The sequence below is a fragment of the Globicephala melas genome, chromosome 3, assembly GCF_963455315.2.
Source record: "Globicephala melas chromosome 3, mGloMel1.2, whole genome shotgun sequence".
In the NCBI taxonomy this organism is placed as follows: Eukaryota; Metazoa; Chordata; class Mammalia; order Artiodactyla; family Delphinidae; genus Globicephala; species Globicephala melas.
In genome coordinates this window covers 119,063,573-119,090,750 of record NC_083316.1, presented here as the reverse complement: position 1 = coordinate 119,090,750, position 27,178 = coordinate 119,063,573, and the positions used below count along the sequence as shown (strand labels likewise).

At 43.7% G+C, this 27,178-nt stretch overlaps 1 protein-coding gene across 8 annotated transcripts in view; it reads right to left on the bottom strand.

The window, feature by feature from the left end:
- The window catches only part of ARHGAP26 (Rho GTPase activating protein 26), a 470,178-nt gene that overhangs the window by 315,259 nt on the left and 127,741 nt on the right, over positions 1–27,178 (bottom strand). For 6 of the 8 annotated variants that reach the window (XR_004036031.3, XM_030841061.3, XM_030841063.3 and 3 more), the window contains exons 5-9: positions 26,478–26,579; positions 19,764–19,874; positions 12,457–12,561; positions 10,847–10,976; positions 7,202–7,302 (exon numbers count right to left, since the gene is read on the bottom strand). Coding sequence is in view for 7 of the 8 variants with exons in the window: in XM_030841061.3 (XP_030696921.1) it covers positions 7,202–7,302; positions 10,847–10,976; positions 12,457–12,561; positions 19,764–19,874; positions 26,478–26,579 (549 nt within the window). In the remaining variant the exon portion in view is untranslated. The remainder of the gene's footprint in view (positions 1–7,201; positions 7,303–10,846; positions 10,977–12,456; positions 12,562–19,763; positions 19,875–26,477; positions 26,580–27,178) is intronic. The other 2 variants (XM_060296385.2, XM_060296384.2) reach the window with 2 other exon arrangements.

Below are 27,178 nucleotides of genomic sequence, written 5' to 3'. Positions count from 1 at the left end.
AAATCTGTAAGCCATGTTTAATACTTAGAGCCCAATGTCTTGAGTACTAATAGATAATGATGGTACAGCATCAACCCATGCTAGGTTAAATTCTTGTTGATATTGGCTTAAATAGGTTTAATTTATAGGTTTGATAAGAGTTGAAACAAGATTACCTTGAGGTCTCCTTCCAACTCTGGATTTCTATGACCTTGGTTCAATGGTCACTTCTCAGGGAAACATTTCTGGACTGGGTCAAACACCCCCAGACACGTTCATATAGCACCATGTACCCCTCGTACCCCTCCTTCCCTCACAGCACTGATCACAGGTAAGATTTGCTGTTGCTGTAAGTGATGATTCAAATAATGTCTCTTTCCTCATTAGGCTCTAAGCTCCTTAAGGGCGTACTGTACTGTGTCTGTTTTTGCTTACCCTTGTGTCACCAGCGGCCAAACAGGCCCAGGAACAGAGTAGGTGTGCAATAAATATGTTTTAACAGCTTTACTGAAGTATAATTTTTAAATTTATAATATATTGCACATGTTCAAGCATACAACTTATGAGTCTTGACATCTGTATACATCTGTGAAATCATCACCACAATCAAGGTAGTGAACATTTCCATCAGCCCCAAAAGTTTCCTGGTAAGTCCCTTTGTAATCCATCATCCCTCCACCCAGTCCCTTCCCAGGTAAACACTGACTCTGTTCTCTGTCATCACAAATTAGTTTGCATATTCTGTAACTTTATACAAATGGAATGCTCTTTTACGTCTGACTTTTTTCACTCAGCATAATTCGTTTGCGATTCACTCATGTCGTACAAATCAAGTTTATTTCTTTTTGCAAATGATATGACCAATAAGGGGTTAATATTCAAAATATAAAAACAGCTCATGCAACTCAACAACAAAAAAGCAAACACCTCAATTAAAAAATGGGCAGAAGACCTGAATAGACATTTTTCCAAAGAGGAAACGCAGATGGCCAACAGGCGCATGAAAAGACGCTCAACATCACTCAACATCAGAGAAACACAAACCAAAACCATAATGAGATATCACCCCACTCCTGTCAGAATGGCTATCATCAAAAAGACCACAAATAACAAATGTTAGTGAGGATGTAGAGAAAAGGGAACCCTTGTACACTGTTGGTGGGAATGTAAATTGGTTCAGCCACTACATAAAACTGTGTGGAGGTTCCTCAAAAAACTAAAAATAGAATTACCATATGATCCAGCAATTACACCCCTAAGTATATATCCAAAGAAAACAAAACATTAATTCAAAAAGATACATGAACCCCAATGTTCACAGCATTATTTACAATTGCCAAGATATGAAAGCAAGCTAAGTGTCCATCAACAGATGAATGGATAAAGAAGTAGTGGTGTACAATGTTCACTGCAGCTCTGTTTACAAGAGCCAGGACATGGAAGCAACCTAAGTGTCCACTGACAGATGAATGGATAAAGAAGATGTGGCACATACATACAATGGAATATTACTCAGCCATAAAAAGAAACAAAATTGAGTTATGTGTAGTGGGGTGGATGGACCTAGAGTCTGTCATACAGAGTGAAGTAAGTCAGAAAGAGAAAAACAAATACCGTATGCTAACACATATATATGGAATCTTAAAAAAAAAGGTTCTGAAGAACCTAGGGGCAGGATAGGAATAAAGACACATGTAGAGAATGGACTTGAGGACACGGGAGGCGGAAGGGTAAGCTGGGACAAAGTGAGAGAGGGGCATGGACATATATACACTACCAAATGTAAAACAGATAGCTAGTGGGAAGCAGCCACATAGCACAGGGAGATCCGCTCAGTGCTTTGTGACCACCTAGAGGGGTGGAATAGGGAGGGTGGGAGGAAGACACAAGAGGGAGGGGATATGGGGATATATGTATATGTATAGCTGATTCACTTTGTTATACAGCAGAAACTAACACACCATTGTAAAGCAATTATACTCCAATAAAGGTGTTAAAAAAAAAAGTAGTGGTGTATACACACACACACACACACACACACACACACACACACACACACACACACACTGGAATGCTACTCAGCCATTAAAAAAGCAACTTTGCCATTTGCAACAACATGGATGGACTTGGATGGTATTGTGCTTAGTGAAATAAGTCAGACAGAGAAAAACAAATACTGTATAATATCACTGTAAAATCTAAAAAATAAAACAAATGTGAATTGAACAAAAAAGAAATAGGGGCTTCCCTGGTGGCACAGTGGTTGGGAGTCTGCCTGCCGATGCAGGGGACACGGGTTCGTGCCCCGGTCCGGGAGGATTCCACATGCCGCGGAGCGGCTGGGCCCGTGGGCCATGGCCGCTGGGCCTGCACGTCCAGAGCCTGTGCTCCGCAGCAGGAGAGGCCGCAGCGGTGAGAGGCCCGCATACCGAAAAAAAAAAAGAAATAGACTCACAGACACAGAAAACAAACTAGTGGTTATCAGTGGGGATAAGGAAGGAGGGAGGGGCAAGATAGGGATAGGGATTAAGAGGTACAAACTACTATGTACAAGGATATATTGTACAGCACAGGGAACATAGTCAATATTTTATAGTAACTATAAATGGAGTATAACTTTTAAAAATTGTGAATCATTATGTTTTACACCTGAAACTTAGGTAATATTGTAAATCAACTATACGTCAATAAAAAAAAAATTAAACATTAAAACAATAAAGGTAATTTTTAAAATCCATGGTACAAAAAAAAAGGGCCTATTTCTTTTTATTGCTGGGTAGTATTCCATTGTACAAATGGAATGCAACAGTTTTATCGCACAAGACTAATTTATTGTCTAAAAACATAGAGGTTTCTGCCCCTGATTTCTTCTCTTCCTGTCACGTAGGAATTTTTTAGGGTTCCTTTTTCTCCTATATCTGCCAATCTTTTTTCCTAAACTAGGGGGGAAATTAGCAAACTTGCCTAGTTTGTTGAATAATAGGAAATGTGACTGCGTATGGTAAAACTTAACCACCCACTAATATCAGAACAGCACACAAAACACAGAAGACCTAGGAAGAGATAGTTTATATTCACAAGTCTTACATCTATTGTCTTTTACTGAATGGCTAAGATTAATTTCTCAGATTGAGAATTGCTCCTTCTGCAACACGTAAATGTATGACTGGAAATGCCCAAACATATGAACTTCTGACCATGTTAACGTCTAACTCTATTTCTGATTTAATGGCGTTGGACTACCTCTCACTTTGAAAGCTTAGAGGGAGGTGTCCCTGAGAAATAGGAGAAAACAGGGGAATTATAAAAGATTGTCAAATATAAGCAGAAATAAGAAGAAGATAAGATGCTGTTCCCAAGACGACCATTCCATATGAGGCAAAATCTATAAAGATGATCTGTTCAAGTACTCATGGTTAAAAAAACAGGGGATGGAGATAACAATCACTTAAACAAATAAATGAAGAGTTACAACCGTAACAAACACTACAATAAAAGAGGCATGGGAAGCAGCCGCATAGCACAGGGAGATCAGCTCAGTGCTTTGTGACCACCTAGAGGGGTGGGATAGGGAGGGTGGGAGGGAGGGAGACGCAAGAGGGAAGAGATATGGGAACATATGTATATGTATAACTGATTCACTTTGTTAAAAAGCAGAAACTAACACACCATTGTAAAGCAATTATACGCCAATAAAGATGTAAAAAAAAAAAAAAGAGGCATGCTGTGCTACAAACACCTACATTAAGGGGATGTGACCTCAGCAGGAAGGTCAGCAAAGGCTTTCTTGGGCTGAGACCCGAAGGATCTACAGGAGATAAAACCAGGAGCACAGATCAGGGGTGGAGAACAGCAGGTGGAAAGGCCCTGTGGTGGGGGCCCAGGGAGCCCTGGGGAACTGAAGGGAAGCCAGTGCGTCCGGAATCCCCGTGCAAAAGGGAAACTGGGCTGAGAAAGGGCTTGAGGGAAGCAGGGACCAGATCATGCAGACTGTGGTCTGTATACTGTGAGCAGTGGGAACATATGAAGGGTTTCAAGCCAGAAAAGGGACAGGGTCAGCTCTGGGCTGCTCTAGGGCTCCCAAAGAGAGCACCCTCATCTCACAGGATAGAACGCGGGGAACTGTCTTTCACCACACACAGGCCTTGTCTCCAAGAGGATGCAGAAAATCCGCTCACATCTCCTGGACTGAAGCTAAGAGAAAAGCAGGTACTTTCAAAGGAAAATGATCCAAATGAAAGGGACAGGGAAGGAGAGACAGGGTGGACAAAGAGCGTGTTAGGAAAAGAAAACACCCTACATTCTACGTTAAGTCTGCCGCCAGCTCCTAGGAGAGCTTTGTACAAGCACACATACAATGACGTCACATGATTCTCCTCTATAAACTGAGCAGACATCACCGCTGGACAGCCAGTCTTCACATTTCCTCACCCTGACGATGAGGAAACAGAGTGGCGTCCTGGAAAACTATTATCTGACACATATACAGTATTATTCTCTTTGATTATGATGATGAACCTCAGAATCAGGAGATGTAGGCTCCAGAATCAGGGTTTGAGCACCGGTTCAAAGTAACTCTTTCCACATACATCCTTAGAAATCATTCTCTCTCTCCGACCCCCAATTTCCTCTTTTGTAAAGTAGGAAAAATGGATAAAACAGGATGATCAAGGACAATGTTTTAGAAAAAAATAAAACAAAATCTAAATATAAGTAATTATTACTAGAAAAATTATTTCATATAATATCAAGCTCCTAATATGGCAGCCTCCATTACGTGTCAGGCTCAGTCCCAAGAAGTTTATATACACTAATGTATATAAACCTCTTAACAACTCAGTGAGGTGTTTCCTATTATCCCACTGAAGTCTAAGGAGTCCCAAACACACACCATAATTCATCTCTGCCCTTCACTTTCAAGCATGGTAAGAAAGCAGTAGAGAAAATACAAGAGAGTTCTTCACTCCAGCTTTAGGAAAGCACAAGATAAATGGTCCCAAAATAAAGACTGTGTGAGAGAATGACTCAGTGAATCTGATTTCTAGGACTAGGAGTTAGAAAAGGACTATGACTTGACCCAAGAAAGGCAGAGCTAACTCTATTTCCATTTCATGAATAGTAAGGAACTCCTATTAACAGAGATTTTTAATACTCCTTCTAACTCTGTAATTTCTCTATGTTTTGATATTTTCACATATCTGCTTTCCTGAGATTATTTATAAGTCAACTCTACCGCTAACAAGACACATTAAAAGAGCCTTGGCTAGGGCTTCCCTGGTGGCACAGTGGTTGAGAGTTCGCCTGCCGATGCAGAGGACGCGGGTTCGTGCCCGGGTCCGGAAGATCCCACATGCCACGAAGCGGCTGGGCCCGTGAGCCATGGCCGCCGAGCCTGCGCGTCCGGAGCCTGTGCTCCGCAACGGGAGAGGCCACAACAGTGAGAGGCCCACGTACTGCAAAAAAAAAAAAAAAAAGAGCCTTGGCTTTTTTTTGCCTTGATACAGGGAAGTACAGAGATGCTGATCAACTCCTGCATTGTGGTCTAAGAGAAAGAAAGCCAGAAAGAAAAACTGGAAATGGCAGAGAGCAAGGGGACAGCACGGGGGAGTAGCTAACAGTAATGACAACAGTGTGACATCACTGACCCGGGCAGTCCAACCTCAGGGCCAGTGCTCTTAGCCTCTACACTGTAATGCCCGCACATATGCAAACCCAACAGGATGCACAAAAATTTGCCACAGAGAAGAGGGCCAGGGTTGGAATACTTACAGAGGACTACTTTATCAACAGATTAGACACAGCCGAAAAATTATTTAAACTAAAGACAGAACAAAAGAAATTATCTAGAGCGGAGTCCAGAGATTCAAAGAAATGAAACATATAAATATTTTTGTTAAAAAATATTTAAATATCTCCAGAAGGAGATACTGAATAATAGAAAGAATGGGGAGGGGGGCAATATTCAACATGAGAGTTGGTGAGAATTTTCCAAAGTTACTGAAAGACACCAATCCTCAAATCCAGAAAGGCCAAAATGCCTAAGCACAACAGATTGGGGAAAAAAAGAAAAAAAATCAGAGAAAGGACTGTCATAATGAAATGTAGAATATCAAAAGAACACAAAAAAGAAGATATTATGAGGAGCCAGAGAGAAAAGACAGATCACCTAAAAAGAAAATGCAGACAGACAGAGTACTCCCAGAGGAAAGGAGAACCACTGGGGCACAGCAAGGAGCTCCCAGCAGTGGGGACCCCGCAGATGCAGCCTGACTATCTCCTCCAAGGACGGCCACAAGAATACCTTCCATCCCACATGCTCTTCAATGCAATGTGACTTTGATACTCCGCTCATCAAGAGGCAGGGCCTATGTCCTCTCACACTGAAATTGGGTGGGCTTTTATGACTGTTTCAACCAACACATGGGGCCAACCTAAGGCAATATGACTTCTAAGCCTCGGTCATTAAAAGGTTTTGCAGGGTCTCCTTTTGTTGCTGGAATATTCACTCTTGAATCCTTTAGCTACCCTGAGGCTGCCATGCTGTGAGGAAACCCAAAATAGCCCACGTAGAGAGGCCAGAGGACAGGCCCTGAGACTATACAGAGCAAGAGGAAAAGAAGGAAGAGAATGGGAGAGGAGGTCAGGAGAAAGGAAGAGAGCTATATCTGACCAGCCCAGAGCTGCTTCAGACCCTTATGATCCAGCTCCAGTCACTATCTGATTGAAACAGCATAAGAAACCCTTAGCCCAAACTATCTATCCAAATGCTCCGCAAAGACCTTACCCACAGAAACTGTAGGAAATGCTAAAATGACGTGTTGTTTTCCAAGTCGCTACATTTTGGGGTGACCTGTTACACAGCAACAGATAATTGGGACATCTAAACTGCCAACTGGCAGCCCTCTGGGGTTGAGAGTGACAAGAATCAGTTTCACAGGATGAGGTCATCCAAGAATTTCTAGCATCTAAACACATTATACACACTTAACACTGTATATATGTGAAATACAAAAAGCTTTCTTAATTGCAGCTGCCAATGTAACTTAGTGCTCAAAATATTCACCTTGTTTTATTTACTTTTTCAGGTGCCATGCCTCCTGGAACTACTGTATAAAAATTAAGAAAATTACAGTGAAAATTGGAGGTGTTAACTTCAAACATGCATTATACTCATCATATGTTAACCAAGCAAATCAAGCATGAAATTTAAAAATGAACTCACCCCCTTTCCTCCTGACTTTTGGTCAAATGGTACCATGGTGATTTGTTTGGAATCCCGTTGATATGTACAGTAGTGCTTCACCCAGGAAGTTCCAAAATGACCTGCAAGGTAATATTCCCCATAAAACATCTCTACACGTCCACTGCATGCTGGAAAAACACACAACCAGTAACTCACAATGCTCACCTATCCTTAAACTGTTTCTAAGGGCGATATACTCTCCACACCAGCTAGACGTGAACAGGCAGAAATCTGATTCCACAAGCTGGAAATGGAACCAACCCAGGGCTTTCCCCAAGGACCAAGGAAGACTGTTTGCCACTAAATGCTGCATCCGATGGGTCTTAAAATATAAGGGAAGTAGAGGTTCCCTGGGGAAATTAATTCACTTTCCCATATTATCAATCTCCATCTGAAGTTTCCTTTCTCTCCCCTGACAGGAGTAAGATGACTGAGAAGGAACACAGAAAAGCTCCTCAAAGTGCTTGTCACTGTTCCCATCTGGTGCGATGGCTTCATGCTTCCCACACAGCTGTTCTGCGACCATGTGCACACACGTACAGGGGTTCTGACCTACTTCCAAACCCCTAATTTTTACTTTAGCAGAACTCAAGAAGATCTGAAAAGCAGACAAGGAAAACCCAGAGACACCAGACATGTGGAACAGAAGTAACTGTAAATGCTCAAATGTAATCTAAGGAGTTTGTCCCTCAAAATTATCCCTCAGGAAAGAGGCAGATGCCCTACAGACAAATTCTGACAGTATCTGATTTTATCAGGTGCCTGGCCAATTACCTTATTTCAAACAACGAAGTATTGTTATAGAAAGAAGGCCTGATTGGCATTATTAGCCTGCAAGGACCTCAATCAATACAAGTTCTGGATGCTTATAGACATCACATAGCAGATATGATTAAAAAACAATAATGATAACATGAAAACAGATTTAGCAGACACTTAATAATTATTTTTCAGGGTGTGAATGCCCATTGCAAGTGTTGGATGTCACTTAGTATACTTAAAAAGCAACAGAGTGTCTACCCTGGAGCATCAAGGACAAATGAAAACACCAACCATTCAACTGTGTTTCTGTGGCTTAGGGAATAAATTCCAGTGACAGCACAACACAAAGATTTCAAAAGTGCTGTATCTTGGACACTTTGAGCATCATAATAAACAAGGACAGTAATGGATTTAGCCTAATGAACAAAATGGGAACTCAAAAGTCCATACTGACAGTAGAAAGATGGATGGATAGACAGATGAAAGAAAGAAAGAGAGAGAGAGAGAGGGAGAGAGAGAAATAGAGAGAGAAAGAAAGAAAGGAAGGGAGGGAGGGAGGGAGGGAGGAAGGAAAGGAGAGAAGGAGGGAGGTAGAAAGCGGGAGGACACTTCCTTATAGCACACCGAAAGGCAACTAATAAATGTGGGGGGAGTGGCAGAGCTGCAAAATCACCATTTTGCGACCATCACAGTAAAGGTCAGTCCAGGCCAGGATTGTCAATGGATGCTAACTCCATGGAGGCAAAGTCTGATGAGGGAAGGGCACGGTCTTAAGGTGTCCGCCCCACAGACCGCTTATCAGTTACAAGGGAAACATAGTGACAGCACAGTGGGGAAAACAGAAAGTACCTTGACTGGGTGATCAAAATCAACAAGACCACGGACGGCAGAGGAACATCCTTTGCTCCGGATGTGGCACCCGGGAAAAACACAGCATTACTTATGTAGGATTTGACCAGGGATGCATGACCTGAATCTAATCATGAGGAAACATCAGACACACCCACAATGAACAAATTCTATACAAGAACTGGCCGATATTCCTCAAAAACGTCAATGTCATCAGAGGAACTGTTCTAGGGTAAAGGAGACTATAGTTGTCATATGACAACTAAATGCTGTATAAGCTCCTGTACTAGAGGAAAACAAAATGCTCTATAAGGGCATCACTGGGACAACTGACAAAATGGGAATATGAAATATTGTTTAGATGAAATATCTTATCAATGTTAAATTTCCTGGATATGTAACTGTGGTTACATAAATGAATGTTTTGAGAAAATACACACTGAAGCCAAGAAGCATGGTATATGCAACCTGTTCTCAAATGGTTCAGAAAAAATTATAATGTGTGTGTGTATGTGTGTGTGTGACTGTGATATGCACACACACCCATACAGAGAGAGAAAGAATGATCTAACTGGAAAAATGGTAAAAATTCGTGAATCTGGGTAAAGGTCATATGGTCGTTCTTTATACTATTCTTGCAACTTTCTGTAAGTTTGAAACTACTTCAAAATAATGCTACAAAAACTTCCAAATTAAAAAAAAAAAAGCTGTATTCTAATGATATGCTCTGGACCACTGTGTTGGAGAATCAAAATATGGTTCTAATGATAATCAAGACATTAATGTTGAAAAAACACATGAAGTGTTTGAATAAAATTGTACAATGTCATATGAGTGCTTATACTGACTTTACACGTAAGTGACCAATATTAATAAATTAAGTATTATAAGTGGACACTGAACTGTATTTTTATAGTCCTAAAAATTTTTATTTTCAAGTTGACTTAAAACTTTTGGGGATGGTCTTCTCATTGGGCAAAGAAGATACGACCATATCTTCAGGTATAACACACAACTAAAGTAGCTTCTGTTTTTTACAAGCCTTAACAGGCTCATACCTGCAAGAATAAGGGACATAAAACTCTCATCACAACTGATGATCCAACCTCCAACCCCATTACTACACCTCTGTCACCAGGGAAGAATTTTAAGTCCAAGGAAATTTTTGAGTAATCACTAAATAGAATAATCACTGAAACTGAGTGTTTTGTTCCATTAGGAAGCAGATAGGAGTGAAGATATTTAACTAATCCTAAATCAACAGTGCCCAGCCAGAAAGCACAGGTGCGAGACTATAAGAAGAGCTACCCATTAAAGAAAAACAATGCACTTTCTTTCATCTCTAGCACCGCACGCATGAATTAAGTCTGCGAGTGCAACAGCCCAGTGCACGAATCTGAGTCATCGTTGTAAACTCTGGGTTAGCAGCACCTGGCACTTCTTTCCTTGATGTCATATGGGCAAGTCAATGGCTCTTCTTCCTGGCTCTTGAAGTGAGCTTTTGTTTCTACTTTTCATAAAATTTAAGTGTGTTGGAATGACAGGGGTTGAGGAGAAGAGAGAAAGGGCCTAAGTCATGATTGTTTGGGCCTTGCTGAAACAAGTCTCAAATGAAAACAAAATCACCAGCTATTAAGTCTACCGAAGGATATGACAATAAGGTCCAGCCAGCCAGACCTTTCCAAGGCCTCTACCCCAAGGGTATGGTATATAAAGCTACATTGAAGGTACAGGAACCTCAAGAGTAGAGTGACACCAGGGAGAGAAGGGGCACCGCAGAGCCTCAGTGAATTCCAGGTTGCAACGAAATTCCCAGTTACAAAGGAAACGTAACACATCACTGGGAGGTAGACAAGACCCGGTGGACAGCATCTCTGCCCTAGGAAACCTAACTATAAAATCACTCTCCTTCATCGAAATACGTACTCCAGGCCAGGCACTACTGGATACACCCCCCAGCTCCTGGGGAAAAGGCAAGAGGACACCCACACCGCTGGCCGACCCAGCACTCACGTTTCTCCTGGACGTAGAGGTACCCTTCCATGGTGTAGGGACTGATGGTCTTGTGCTCGAGGGGATTCTCTTTCATCTTCTTCATCAGGGATTCCACTTCTGACCTGGTGCCTTCAAAGCGATTTCTTGTCTAGGATGAAAGGAATTTTATTCAAATCAAAGAAATGAAACCCTGTTCCCATCTCTAGCACTTCAGAACATCAACCTACAGAATTCTTAGATCTAAAACCAGGTAAGGAACATTCAGCCATCTAGGAATCAGGCAAAAATGTTCCCTTTTAAGAAATATACTTTGGCCTTAAAGCCCTATGTCAGAATGACTCTCAAACTCTAGGGACCATCAAAATCACCTGGGGAACGGCAGGAAATGCAAATGACCAGTTCTCACCCTGAAAGATAAGTTTAGCGCCTACCAGTTCTCACCCTGAAAGATAAGTTTAGCGCCTCTCAACCCAGACATGCGCATCCCAGGCCACTCTGACTCGGATGGTCCACAGCAGGGTACGCCCTCCACCTCCCTCCAGGACAGAGATGCTCTTTCTCCAGCTGTTTGCTGATGGCTCCCTCCTCAAATGGAGCTGCTTCACTTAAGGTTACCCCTCTCCCAGGGCACCCTGCACCCAGCAACTAGGCGAAGCCAGGGGCCAGGGACCATCCCAGCTCCAGGGGGCCCAGGGCATCGGCTGAGTCCTCGCCACTCAGCTTCTCCTCCGGCAGGGCCTGCTGCCCTCACTCTGTCACAGGTGCTTCTGCCAACACTGCCTCCGGGGAACCTGCTCTGTACAAATCTCCACTTCAGAGTCTGCCTTCTGAGGGACCCGGCCCAAGGGAAGCCATGCTTTGTGACAGCTCATCCAAGACCCTGCAAACTCCTGTTCTCTGAGGCACTGCAGGGAACCATGAGGGGGCAAGCTCAGGCTTCTTAAGGCATGCAGTCCAACCCGCACAGACACACTTGGGTTTATTTGGGCCCAGGATCATCCAGAGACAAAGACAACATGCAGATTAAAGTGGCCCCATCACACAGGGAAGAAGGGGGTTTGAGCCCCAGTGACCGCTAACCAGAGTCCTCAGCAGGATTCCGCGCACGCAAAGGTCCTGCTGCTTACAATCTGGGAAGGGAGATTGGGAGTAAGGCGCACCTACTTGGATCTCCTGGCAGCCTCACTGAGAGGTGAACAACAGCACATCCTTTGAGCCCAAGGCCAGCATGTGTACCCCATCCCCATCCCCTGAACACACGCACTCTATGGTTTTATGGGGCCAGGCGGCTAGATGCACAGAGGGAGGCTAGGCTGGGTGGGGCTGGGACTTCCACTGCCAAAGGAAATCCTGATTCTGGAGTTACAGATTTAAAACATAAGCAGCAGCAGCATTTCCGAGAACATAAAAATAGTGCTTTGAAATAATGGAGGAGAGGATGATGTTCTAACCTGGGACCATCCAGCACCCTAGAAATGCCTGACCCCCACTGCCCTTTGAACCCAAGCAAGACCCATCCTCCCCACCTGCACATCAGTCCATTTAAGTGATCTGTATGCAACCAGACCCATACTTTGTTTTTCCTTCCCTTAGCGAGGGAACGGAAGCCTGTCCCCTCGCCTACTCACGTTCTGTATGCTGATAGTCAACTGCGTCTTGAAGTCGTTGAAGTCCTTGGCCAGTTCATAACCATGGTGATAGAAAGTGAAGAGTCCTTGTAGGAATGCCAGTAGCTGTAATGAAGGCAGAAGGGCAAACTTAACATAGGCAGGTTCAAAAGGTACCATGGAGCTGTATCTGAGTTCCCAGCCCCGGTTTGAAAGTCTAGAATAAGGTAATAATAATGACTATCGTTTACTGAGCACTTCTTACATGCCAGGCACTGTAACTTCATATGCCCTGTGTCTCACTGAATATTCATAACAACCTATGAAATGAATACTGCTATCATCTCCAACTTATCAGTAAGGAAGCAGATTCAAAGAGGTTAACTAACTTGCCCCAAAACACACAGGAAGTGGCAGCCAGGATTTGAAACCAGGCCTCCTGGCACCAACATCCAAGCTCTTCCCCTGTGAAGCCTCATCACCTCCTAAGAAAATTACTTCTTCAGAAGCTGAAGACCAGGGCTCCCACTCACTCAGTCTCCTTCTAGTATATTCATAATATCAGGTTATCACACAGAAGGGTGTGGTTATGTTGATAACCAACAAGGAAGGGAGAGAAGGAAGCTGGTGTGTCCTGAGTCTGCAGTCTAACAGGCAAAGTCAAATCAAAGAAAATCACCCAGATCAGATTTCAGCTCAAGCATGTTTCTGTACTTTCCAGAAGCTCTCCAGAAGTAAACACTCTGGACTCCTTTATTAAAATAATCTCGTGTTCCCACATTTTCATTTAGGTGGTTTCCCTAAATTCTCACTTAAAAGTGTCACAGCCTAAAAGGTAAGCCCATTCCTTGTTTAGTCTTGTCTTTAGTGAAGAGTGAAAACATCTGTTCACTACAATTCTCACAACATGCCTTCATATACTTAAAAACCATTAATGTCCCCACCCTGAGCCCCTGCCAGCCATCCCTTCTCCAAGCTAAATAAACGTTCCTGCCGTCTCTCCTCCCAGTGCCCATATGTAAACCTCACTGTTGTTATGCTTCCCTGGCCCCTTCCCAAGCTCTACATATCCTGTCTCAGTCCCAAATCTCAACCTGAAGACAGGATTATAGTTAAAGCCTGAACAAGGTTCAGAAGAACCAGAACCTCACCTCCATCACAAGCCCAGTTCTACTACATTTGGAGACCAGCCCCATTCTAACTTGAACTTCTCAATGCCAACTCACACCGTCTGAGTTGTCCCCTCTGACCTGCCTCAAATACGTGTTACACCAAGACACAGCTGCACCACTTTATATTGTTGTGTTTAATCTTCTAGTCCTTAAATGAACATACCTTTACTTATTAAACACAATCTCACTTTGTTTCACCTACTCTCCTTTTTCGAGCAGCAGCCCTAATAATGAGAGTAAAGGAAACTCTCACACTTTGCTTGTGGCAGGAACGGTAAGCACCGAGGTATATACTGACCTGTCTTCAGACAAAGCCACATGCCCAGCCCACTTTATCAAAGAGCTCTGCACTGGAAAGTCAGGCAAAACCCCAGTTTATAACAATGTGATCCCTTGACTTCCTGCTGCCATTGTCCCTGGAGCATCTGTTCCCTTAGATCCTTACAGGAGGAGAGGGAACAGGCACTGCTGGGTCCTCTGGCTATAAAAACATCTAGAGGCACCATATATACACCCTTCACCTAAATTAAGGAATGGGTGGTAAGCCACAGAGAGTCACCAAAGACTAATAATGAACTCTTTTCTTCAAAGATGACCAAAGTCTTTGCAAAGTCCTCTATGTAAAATACATTTTTGAGAACGTGGCCCACACTTTTCCTTCTAAATGGCTCCAGTAATGGAGAAGAAGGAGCTCTTATGCCAAACCTAGTGCCAGTATTCACAAGGACAACAGTCCTCTCTTATCTCTTCCCTCCCTGTTGTCCTTGAAGGCTGCGCCCCATCGCTTTTCCAGGGCACTGAGTCACCCTCTAGTGGAGAATAATGCAGAAGATAAGCAGCTGATTCTCGAGTCATCCCTTCTATTAAGGCTGATTTATGCTGCACTTACAGTCAACAGGGCCTCTCTTACTCAAGGTAATTAACTATCTCAAACAGCTTGCTAAGATGCCACCTGGGTATACACACAAGCACTCCAAAGGCAGAGAGCTGCCAATGTTTATTTTGGTTTTCACTTCCTCTGGTATCACGGCTGATTGTCCATTTTTTCTACAGGAAATGATGCCTTAGGTATTGTTATCTTTGGGCCACTTCCTTCCTTCTCCCCTCACAGCATCTTTCGTCCCCTCCCCTACCTCCCACACACTGTATGAATCTTTGAACCTATGACCCCAAGGGAAATGAAAGTCCACTGCTCAGGGAGCTGGGCACGGCCCACAGAAGGACCCCCGAGATGCAAGGATCTGTCTGCCTCAAAGAAATGGTTCTACTCACACGCACAGAGGAAGCGCCTGCTGTAGCCTCACCTGGTTATCAGGTAAGAGAAGCCAGCATGTCCACCCAGGCTCCTCCCTGGACAGCCAGGCATGCAATCACAGCATGACAAAGCAAATGCCAGAGGAAGACCCTCCCAACCCTCCTCTGCCTTCTGCCCCTTCCTTGTTTTCCTCTGAGAATAACTGTAAGAAAATTTATTCCTATTTCCTAGCTGATAACACAGATTTTTTAAAAAATAATAAACAAAAATGTAACTGCGTTATTAGTGATGGTTACAATCTTCTGGACTACGTGATAAATTTAAGGTTTTTTTCCATTTATAGAATAGAGCTACTGTTTTGGGTTGAATTTTTTCCCCCAAACCCAAAAGATACAAAGTCCTAAACCCTGGTATTTCAGAATGTGATTTTATGTGGAAATAGGGTCTGTACAGAGATAATCAAGTTAAAATGAATCCATTCGGCCCTAATCAAAAATGACTGGTGTCCTTAGAAAGGGGGGAAATTTGGACACAGTAACAAACACAGAGAGAAGATAGTCCTGTGAAAATCAGGAACTGAAGTGAGGCATCTATAAAACAAGGAATGACACGTACTGCCGGGAAACCACCAGAAGCTAGGAAGAGGAAAGGAAGGATTTTTCCTTACAGGTTTCAGGGGCAGCAGGGCCATGCTGACCTTGATCTCAGACCTTTAGGCTCTAGAACTATGAGACAATACATTTCTGTTGTTCTGAGGCACCCAGTTTGTGGTACTTTGTGACAGCATCCCTAGCAGAAGAATACAGCTACCAAGAACCATTCATTCACACTGACGAAGAGAAGGGCAGCCAGTAAAGGGATGAAAAGCTGGGCTGGGTAAGCCAGGTAACTCCCTTCAACTTGTCTTTAACCTGTTACTGCAGTGGATTACGGTAGACATTGAGATCATCTATGTAATGGGCTTAATTAGCACAGGTGTGCTGGCAGGGGCTGCTCAGCAAGAAGGACAGAATCAGACCGATGTGTCAGAAAAGGCACTGTGCTGACAGGGTCAGGACAGGATGCCACTGACCAAAGCGAAAGATGACAAGCTACAATGGGGCGGAAGCCGTGAGAAAGGACAGGAAGGCACAGGACCAAGAAATACTCTGGAGGCGAAATTCAGAGGCTGTGGAGCGTGACAAACGTAGAGCGTGAGCTCTCTGCCGCAGTAGGTAACCTTCAATTAGGAAAACGCAGGCAACAGACGGAATATGGCTTCACCTTCATGACGCCAGTCGTGTCATTATCTACGATCCCAATCTCCAGAACATTTAGTACCTCAACAAGAAAATTAAGGTTTCCAGGGCACACAAAAATATACGGTTTAGATCCCAGAGTCTGATTTTTCTTCCTTAGCATACTAAAATTTTGTTTCTTTTTCTGAAGGTCAATAACTTCCGGCACTTGAAGTTACTTTCTAAGAAACAAACGAACATAGTCGATGTACATGGAGGTTCCTTGAATGGCTGGAAGATTCCCTTGACTGCAACCAACTCAACACATGAATATGCACACCAGGCACCCCAACAATTTAGTTCAATCGATTTTTTTGCTTGTTTCCTTTCCACCCTTAAGTAGTCAAATGCTGTTTCATAGAGATTAAGAGTCAGACCACTACAGCTCTGCTATTTACTAGGTGTGACCTTGCAGAAGTAAATAAATGTGCTTCCATTTCTTTATCTGAAAACAAAAACAGTGCCTACCCTCAGAGACGATACAAGGATTGAATGACATAATGTGGTAAAGCACTTATTACTCACACAGAACATGACAGAGTTTCAGCTGATATCATCGACCGTTATTTCACCATCTTCTTTTGTACAATCTAGGCCAGCGGCTTAAACTTTAATGTGCAACAGAATCGCCTGGAAGGCTTACAAAAAAATAGACGACTGGGCCCTACCCACAAATTTCTGGTGTGGGGTAGAGCCTGAGAATTTGTATTTCTATGACTTTGAGAACCAGTGATCTGGTCAGTAGCGTTTTCATTGTGTGACTCTCTTCTCCCTACCCACAGCTCCAGCCACTCACCTGCCTATCAACTGGTGTGCTCAGAAACAAGAACTTCTATAGAAAAGTGAAGGTCACACATCTACATCCAACCTCTCCGCCAACTCATTTAACTTAACTCAGGACAAGCTCCTACCACTTTCTCTTCACTCTAACATGAGACCAGACCTTTTTTTCATGAGCTCTCCAGGTGCCTCACTTTATGACTTCAAAAACATCTGCAAACCACAGTGGTTCTCTATTTTTTAAATCCCTCTGGTACATCCATCCTATGCATGCTGGCACTGAACTGCTTGCTACCTTGGCTAGCTCTTTACCATAGACACTGATTCCCCAAGGAGACTGTGAGCTCCTCAGTCAGACAGAGCAGCTGGGTCATCAGCATTTTCTATGCTATTCAGAAAATAAATGCTTTTACATTTACCAAGACTATATTAAACCAAGTAGGCCCTGTTAATACTGGCACTTGACTCACCTGCTCACTTGAGGAGACCCTGGGTGGCCAAAATTGATATATTCCTCTACTTCAGAATAAAAAATAATCGCTAACTGGGTCCTAATAAGCAATTATATAATAACTGGGTGTTACTTAGGTTAGCTCTATTCTAAGCATCTTACCTGGATAAACTCAGGTAATCCTCCCAACATCTTTATAAAAGTGGTATTATTATACCTATTTCACAGAGGGGAAAACTAACGCTCAAAAAATAACTTCCCCCAGAATGCGTAGCTGGAAAATGGCTGAGCTGGGATTTAAATGCAGGCAGTCTGGTTCTAGAGCCCTTGACGATGATGCTACACTGCCTCTCAAAAAACCTAAGACACTGATATACTACGGTAGCATGCCAGGAAACAGAAGGATAAATCTTTATAGATTTCTTTAAAAAAAAAAAAAAAAAGAGGAGGAAGAAAGGTAGGAGGAGGATACGGTGGGGGAGGAGGAGAGGAAAGCCCACCTAGATGAGCAGAGTCAACCAGCTGAGCCCAGCCTAGACTAGATGAACCCCACAGATGCGTAAGAAATAAACGTCTATTGTTGTATAAGGTTTTATGGTTATCTGTTAGCCAGCAAAAGCTAACAGATATGATATCTGATTCACTCTATGGAGACATCAAAATGGACACACAAAAAAACAACTCAAAAATAGGATGGGTCAATTAAAATGCAACTCATCAAAATCAGGTATTTACAGAATAATATCGAACAAAGTATACATAAAGATTATGAGAATCACACTGGTTTTTTTTCCTCTAGAAGTTCTAGTAAAAGCAAGTGAAAAGGCCAAAGGCTAATTCTTCATGACAGCATTTGAATTCCTGCTCCAGCCACGAGAGAGATGAGACTTTCTTTTAGTCAACCTGTGATTGAATGGCTAGTTTTAACACCTCTGGGCCCCAAGCAGGGAAATCAACAAGCTTGCTTTCTCTGACAGATGGCTTTCCCCATCTCACAGACCCTGCAGAAAGATGTGGATTTTGACCTGAGATCTTGGCAGAGATCATTGCTGGAAAGGAAGCTGGCTCTAAAGTTTCCCTTATTCAGATAAGACTGAGGTAATTAATAGCTTTGAAGAATCTGCCAGATGACATGGCTGGGAGTAGACTCCCAAGATCAAAATAGCTCCAGCAAAGTAAAAGATGGACGCAACAAATTCCAAGGCCAAATGGAGTCTTGAAACTACCAGTAAGTCTACGTGCCTAAAAAGCATCCTCAAAGTTTATAAATTAGAAACGGCACAGAACATTCTTGACCAAAAAGAGCAGTCACTTTCTTTCAATTTCTTATAGTTTTGTTATTTGCTTAAGAAAATCACTTTTTTTTTTTTTTTTTTTTTGCGGTATGTGGGCCTCTCACTGTTGTGGTCTCTCCCGTTGCGGAGCACAGACTCTGGACGCGCAGGCTCAGCGGCCATGGCTCACGGGACCAACCGCTCCGCGGCATGTGGGATCCTCCCGGACCAGGGCACGAACCCGTGTCCCCTGCATCGGCAGGCGGACTCTCAACCACTGCGCCACCAGGGAAGCCCCGAAAATCACCTTCTTAAATCTAGGTAGGTAATCTCATTTGTATAGAGACCCCAGGCTTGGGTCTAGATCAGAGGTTGCATTCAGCTGAAAACTTCAAGATCTGCAAGAGTTTTAAATTGAGGCCCACATGCTTATTTGGTGTTTCCATGGATTCTGAACACTAGTGCCACAGAGGGGTAGAGCAATACCACATCTGCACAAAACCACAACCACATTGGGGTGGCCTAAGCTACAGCCAGACGTGTCCCCACATTGCAACCCTTCATGCCCAATGGAACATTCTGTCCAAGTCCAAATCCCATCACGATTCACTCAGAACGATCTCCATGCTGCTTGGTTATAACAAACTTAGAGTGAGAAACTGCTTTATATCGCATCTTTTAATACATGCCTGGGATAAGGAGGGGCTTTGAACTTAGGAGGCAAAAAGAGAATGGTTTCCTTGGGTTACTGCTACACTTGCGTTACTTGAAGGAAAGAAGAAGCAGGGAAGGAAGGAGGAAAGTTAAGGTGTCATCACTATTGTTTGGCAAGATGAAAACTCCTCCCCTCCCCTACTTTGACTTGGAAACCAACCAGCACAACGCAAGGTAGCTAGAGGATGGAACCATTGCTGAATGCTCTACACCCATGTCTGTGGTTGTCCTGGGAAGAGCCCGGGGTAGCCAGTTGACCAAGCACTGTTACTAGCAGAAGGCACAGCATCAGGGCTGGTCAATCTCTTCATTAACAACTTAGAGCATTTCGTCATCTAGGTAGTTGGAATGAGGGGTGGGAGATGAAAGTCTGGGTACACAGTGAAACCTCGAGCATCTACTTACAGGCTCCACAAACTCAAACATCTTTCTCTCTTGGACTTCTTGCACCTTGAAGACATACTCCAGGGATACTTCATAGAAATGCTGCCGGACCAGGTCCACTTGGCTGTCTGCCTACAAACAGGATGGAATTTCAGAGAAAAATCAGGTCACTATCTGAGGAGAGGATTCAGCAAGCAGGCAAAAAAAATCTCTGGAGATGGTTTTTAAAAACAAATCCAGTAGCATGAAGCAGAAATAAGAACAATGATCATGGTTACCCGAGCGCTAATTTTGTGCCAGGAACCATGCCCATAAAGCTGTACATCAGGGCTTCCCTGGTGGCGCAGTGGTTGAGAGTCTGCCTGCCGATACAGGGGACACGGGTTCGTGCCCCGGTCTGGGAGCGTCCCACGTGCCGCGGAGCGGCTGGGCCTGTGGGCCATGGCCACTGGGCCTGCGCATCCGGAGCCTGTGCTCCGCAAATGGGAGAGGCCACAGCAGTGAGAGGCCTGCGTACCGCAAAAAAAGAAAAAAAAAAAAGCTGTGCAGCATTACCTTATTCAATCCTCATTATACTTTCAGTTATTTAACCCTCATTACGCTCCTAAAAAGAAGATATCCTTACCCGTAATTTACAGGAAGTAAATGAAATCTGCTAACGTTAAGGAACCTGACCTAGTTGGTACGAGGCAGAGCTGGGATTTCTGTCCTGGCTGATCTGCCTCCAAGACCCCTGCACATTCCTAAACCACTAGACTCTACCGCCTACCCACACCCTAGGCCGACCTAAGTTCCATGCAAGACAGATTTTTAAAGAGAAAAAGAAAACATGCAGGGCCATCCTCCTCCCATCCTTCTAAATGAACAAAACAACCTGATAGGGGGTAGGGGACCTCAGAAAAGAACATTTTCACACGGTCGCACATACTTTCTTTGGACGAGGATGAACTATTAGTTTACCCCAAGCAGAGTAATTACATTGCTGCCTCGGAACCTCACCTCCCTCTCTGTGCAGGTGTGTGGGCTGTAAAGGTCCACACCTGGCTACAATTAAGTCACTGATCTGGGATCCAGAACCCAGGGGAGAAAATGAGCATGTGTGGAGTAGGAAGATGCTGTGCTGGGAAGTACCTTAACTCTCACTATAAAGCTCTTACCCTTTCCACTCTTTTCTTTAGAAATGAAGTATGTCATTCGATAACATACTTTACAAAGACAAAGCCCCCAAAGGAGTATTTCTTCCAGTGTTCCTTTGTCAAGATTCCTGCAGAACAAAACTGGGACAGACCTTTTACTTCATTATACCAAATATGGTATTGCTAACCTGACATCTTAAGGAGCTGGCCAATCATTCATTCATTCATTCATTCATGGAGTTCACAGCATGATGAGGAAAAGAGATAATTAAATAATCATGTAAATAAAAAGAAAATGACAAACTCTGGAAAAGCACAAGGCGCCATGAAACAACCCAAAAGACTCCATTCAAGTCTCCTGCTAGCAACTTTCTCGTGGGGCAACTTCCATATTAATATGCAGAAGGCAGTCCCCTAAGTAACAGCTGCACAAAACCAAAATGAAGGGCTAAGCCTGGGGGCATCACCTAAGCCTCCAAGCAGGAGAGCTGATGTCTGAGCACTGACAGAGCTTTATTTGGAGACCCCGTTTCAGAAAGTGCTTGCACCACGCCCCCTGCCAGGTGTAGCCGGTGGACCAGTGCCTGACACAGCTTCCACCTGGGCTCCTGCCGGCTAAGGCCCGTTAAGTCCCTGTAGTCCTTCATTCCTCATAGTGCAAATCCAACACACTTACACCTAGGGACGTATCTATTTCCCTGACCTCCCCCACACCCCCGATACATCCTCTCTGCTTGGGCTTGCCAAGTGAGACACAACAGAAATAAAAGTCATTCGGAAAAGCTGCAAGTTAGGCAGGGCTGGAGGAGCCAGGAGCAAAGTCCTCTGAGAAGAAGCGCAGAGCCCAGCGTCAGTGAGAGAGCCAGGAGAGCAACAATCTGGGTGGGAGTTGCAGTTCTATCATCTTCTAGCCGGTGGGACCCGCTCCAGTCACTTATCCTCTCCCGGTCTCTTCCCCACACCTGAAGGCTGGAGATGTTATGATCTGCCCTTGCTCTGAGTAGAGCTGTTTCAAAGAGAAAATGAGCTAAAGGATGTGGACATTTGAAAACCAGGAAGTGTTCTGTGCACACTGGGGGTTATCACCAGGGACATCTGAGCAGATGGGCTGTAATCCCTGCTCCTACCCTAAGCCAGCCACATCTTCTCTGGGCGGTTCCAACCCTCGCCTCACCGGCCTCCCTGCTCGCTTTCTCTGCTCCCGCAATCCAGCCTCCACCCAGCAGCCAGAATACCTTTCCTTAATCTCCATCAGCTGTTCTCACAGCTCCTTCAACACCTCCCCCTGGCCTCTCCCATGGTCTGAAGACCCTGAGGAACCGGCCCAGCCCTCCTTCCCTACCCCTCTCCCACTGAGCTCCAGCTGGGGCTCCTAGCTACCCTCCGACACTCTGAACTCTTTCTTGCCATGCAATCTTTGCACTTGCTCTTCCTTCTGCCTGAAAACCTCTTCCCCTAGATAAATATTCAATTTTTTTAAACTTTAATGCACAGTAAGAAATACCTTTTACATTATGACCCAATAAACAAACATTTATAATTAGGTGCAACATACTTTCATATTTTTCACTCTAGTCTAGCCTATTCTATGTCATGACCCAGTAACTCAGATCTTATGACACACCCATAATTTAAAGAACATTGTCCTAGCTTTTCACCCAGCTTGCTCTTTCTCTTCATTCTGGTCTCCATTCAAATGTCACCTCTTTAGAGAAGCCTACAATGACGTTATTTTAGGTATGTTACCCCAGGGAGTCTCTATCCTATCTCCCAATTTATTTCCTTATCACTACATGAAATTCTTACTTATTTCTCTCTCTTTTCATGTATTGCCTACTAGAATATAAAGTCGATAACAGCAAAGGCCTTGCCTCACTTTTCCATTCCAGATCCCGAACAGGGCCTGGCCCACAGCAAACATTCAACTGATGCTTGAGGAATAAATGAATTGATCTCTATGTGGCCCAGCACTGAGAAAAAAAGCCTAACAATGCATTTCCAGAGGAAAAGGAAGATGAAATCCCAAGTGGAATGGTAGGTTGCTCCTGCCAATGCCCCTCTCATATGCGCCATAGAATTTACCACATCCTTAGCTCCTCTTGTGATGGAATCAGAAGCCAGATTCCAACCCCTGGGCAGGCAGTTCCTCTGCCCTGTTACTTAAGAAGCTGTCAATCTACCAGCTTGTCCAAGACCCACCAACCATTCCGTGCTTCTTGGAAAAGAAAAATTCTCCTAGACTGTAGCTTCCGATCATTCATTTCACTCCCCACAACACACCCAACTCCTGAACGGACTTTCACAGAAGCGTCCAAGAAATAATTTGTCCAAGGAATGATTTATTATCTTTGAAGCCAGCTTCTGAGCCACCGAAGAAAACACTGGCTTTTAAAAAGTCTTCCACTAGATGGCAGTGTCACTCCACATCGCTGCCCAGTCATTTCAGCCACCAGAGGTCCAGGATGGGCTAGAATTTACAAGTATTCATTCAGGCCTACCATCAGGGAATAATTCTGGATCATCAAAGGAAGTAGCTTCCGTTACATGTGTAGTAGGTGATTCATAATATTGTTAAAAGTTGATCTTTTAATAAATGTAAGGAAAATCATCACTAAATAGCTGGAAGGCCTTGAGTAAATCACGTAACCTCTGCAAGGAACTCAGGTCCTGCATACGAAATTCTAAGAGGTTTAGCCAGAGGATCACCAAGGTCCCTCCCGCTCTCATTCCCTTAGCTTGACACTCGCATTGAATAACAATGGCTGGCAGGCAGCCCAGCAACATCCTTCCCCACAAGATGGCCAGAGAAGAGCTTACTGGGTTAAGGGAAACGGCTCCAGAGTCAGGAGCCAAGGTTCCAATCCTTGCTGACTAGCTATAGGCAGGCTATTTAAACATCTCTGAGCCTCAGTCTCCTCTCATGTAAAAGAGAGGGAATCCACCTGTACTTCATAGGGTGGTTATGAGGATTTGAGCAGATTATACATAAAGCGCTTAACATGGCGCCTGGTACATGAATATGCATTCAGTAAACACTGGCCGCTACTGTTGTTGTTAGTAAAAATATTATCATTATTATTGTTATTATTAGGAGATTTTTTATTCAATTTAATTCAGCTTAGGTATAAAAAGCAATGCTTGAGAACAGACCAGGACTTGCAAGAAAGACCTGCAGCCCTTGCCTTCAAAGTATTTAGGAAGTGTGAATGGGTAAAAAAAAGACAAGGATTGTAACAAAAAAGCATAATGAAAAAGTTTCCACTAAGATAAATACTGACAGTCAGTGCTGCAGACAGAATGTTTGCCCACCTCACCACTACGTTCATATGATGAAACCTAACCCCCAGTGTGATCGCATTTGGGTGGGGCCCTTGGGAGGTGATTAGGTCATGAGGATAGAGTCCTTACAAAAGAGGCCAAGGGGGCTCCCTCACCCTTTCTGCCATGTGAGGAGACAGCTAGAAGACAGCCATCTACGAACTGGGAAGCAGGCCTCACCAGACACCAAATATGCCAGTGCCTTGATGCTGGGCTTCCCGATATCCAGAACTGTCAGAAACGAATTTCTGTTGCTTATAAGCCACCCCGTCTAGGGTATTCTGTTATTGCAGCCTGAACCGACTACGGCAGCCAGGAAGAATGCCATCCAATTTGGGAGCAGGGGAGGGGGAGGAACAGGCCAGTTATGGGGATAATACTTTATATTTGTGTAGCGGCTGTAATTTACCTTCTCATCCATGAAGTAGGCAGGACAGGTATTTTATGAGTATTTTACAAAGGAACTAGAGCTCAGAGAGACCAAGTACTTGTCCCGGGTCACACAGTCAACTACATAGCAGAGCAAGCCCTGTGAAGAAGGTATCTCTGCCAGTCCAGTGTTCTGGTCCCCATATTGCTATCTCAGGGGGAGATGCTATTGGCACAGCCCTAAAAGAAAATGTGGGACTCATTCCAGACCAACTCACCAGGAGCCAGGCATGGAGAGAGCAGACCGAGAGGAGAAGTAGCCTCACTCTGGTGAAGTCATGCAGGTAGGATAACTGTACTGTGGGCCTCCCAGTACCAGTAGGTGCTAGAACAATCACATATTCTCTCAGCTGTGAATAACTGCACTCGTGGTGCATAGTCACCTAACTGCTTAGGAACTACAGTTAGCCAGATCTGGTGATTGTGAGCTCCAGCCAAAATGCCTTTCCCTATCGTTTCCAAACCCTAAACGCCAAACGATGTTAGAAGAATGATAACCGATCAGGACAGATCCTAAATGGAATTACGTATTTATCACAGACAATTCACATATCCTTGGGTATCTCCTAGTGCCCAGAGACCCATGTAGAGCTGGGAATAGCCTTTTCTGTATCATCCAATGAAAATCAGCATTTCCTTAACCTTCTCAATCACATTTGACAAGATTTACCCGAGCAGCTTTGCTACTTCAAGAATCTCTTCCTCCTGCGTTGGCTACTTTCTCCCTAACTCAAGCAAAAAGTCTTCAAGGAAAGATCAGCAGTTTCTTACTTCCTACAGCTCACCCCAAATACAATTGCTGCTGCTTGGTTGGCCAAGAACTGATCTGTAAAGCCCACTATAAACACTTCCTGTTAATAAGTCTGTATCCATCACTCAAACAACTGATTCAAACACTCATTTCAAAGAAAGAGTTCTGAGCACAACACTTCCTAACTGAGGGTGTGTAACAAATCCTGGGCTCCACCATCTCCTGAGTAATCCTCATCTTTCAACCTCTGACCCTACCATCTTCATATGAACAGAAGTACTGGCAAGGAATTTGCTCAAGAAGAAAGGAAACTGAAGAATGAGGGCTAGCTTGGAAGCCATAGCCTCGCTTTAACACACACCTGAGATAGTTCAAGCAAATTGTTAAGAGCTAAATAAGATGATATTCATGTAGCCAAGTTTGGAGTTCCACCAGCAAACTGCCCTGTCTCCCCAAAACATAAACCCCCTCGCCATGCAAATCTCCATGAACTAAATAAAAATGGTCACAGCTCCAAGGCCACAAATCTGACTTTTCTTTCCAAGAGAACTACTCTTAAAAAAGACCCCATGCAAATCCAAAAAAAACAGGGGCAGACCAGAGAATTTACTTTTTTGAAACAAAGTTACCTAAGCACAAAATACATGAGACAATAAAATACTGCTTAAAAAAAAAAAAAAAAAGACTAATGTCAAGCACTGGTTGGAATAATTTTTTTTTTCATTTCACATTAAGGAAGGATGACCAAAGTGTTTCAGATGCTAACATTTCAAATCAGTGATGTAAGGAGGAGGTGGAAAGGCAGGGTAAGAGAGTACAGAATCAAGGTCAAGGGTGAGAGAAACAGGAAAACAGATCTCAGTTTGAAAGGAGGAAGCACAGCCTAGTGATTAGGGTGATCTGGACCAGCTGCATGTTCCTTACTGTGGACAGGCGGGACGGCCGTACAGCGTAGCTGCATCGGGAAGGGACAAAGGCAATGCGGGCAGCAAGCGTGGAATGAGGGATCAGAATGAGGCTCCAGCAGAGAGTAACCAGAACGTATCCACAGCACCACGGAAAGATTAAACACTTTATTCAGATACTAGTAAAGTTTCTTACCTCCTGCAGCTGAGATTCTTTCTTTTTGGAAGACAAATTCAAGTGTTTTTCTAAGATGCCACAATACTTCTCTGTCTCCTTGTCATACTTCTTTTTGGCTTCCTGGCAAAAAAAAAAAAAAAAAAGAGGAAAGGAGAAAAAGACTAAAATGTTGCAGGCATGAAAGCAACCTGGGTCAAACTCTTCCTGCTCATCTTCATGGCTTCGTCATTCCCTCAGACCCAGAACAGTGGCACACCACCCATCTCCTACTCTTCCAATAATGCCATGAAAGCAAGCAACCACCCATCAACAGCAGCCCAACCGTTTTGAGGGTCTATCACAGAGGCGCCACTACTATGCCAGAAATGAGGTAAATACCAGTATTTCAGAGTGGCAGAGCCAGGGTTCCACCTTCTAGAAATTTCAGTTGTAAAAGAGAAATCTCTAGTTTCTAACTCACAAGTATGTTCAAAGCCAAAGAAGGGAAGTTACCTGTGAAGCTAATCCCCAAACAGGAAGATCCACTTACACCTTAAATGGGACAAGTCTAGACTAAGAGTAGATCCAGCTTTAACTGTGTCCACAAAGTATGTCTTAATTTGTAGACCTAAATATTCCTTGACGCAATAATATCACATATGGGTCTTTAAGCTGAGGAATAATTCAAAACAAAGAAGACATTATCTTCCCAAATATGTTCACTGTGGCATCATTTATAA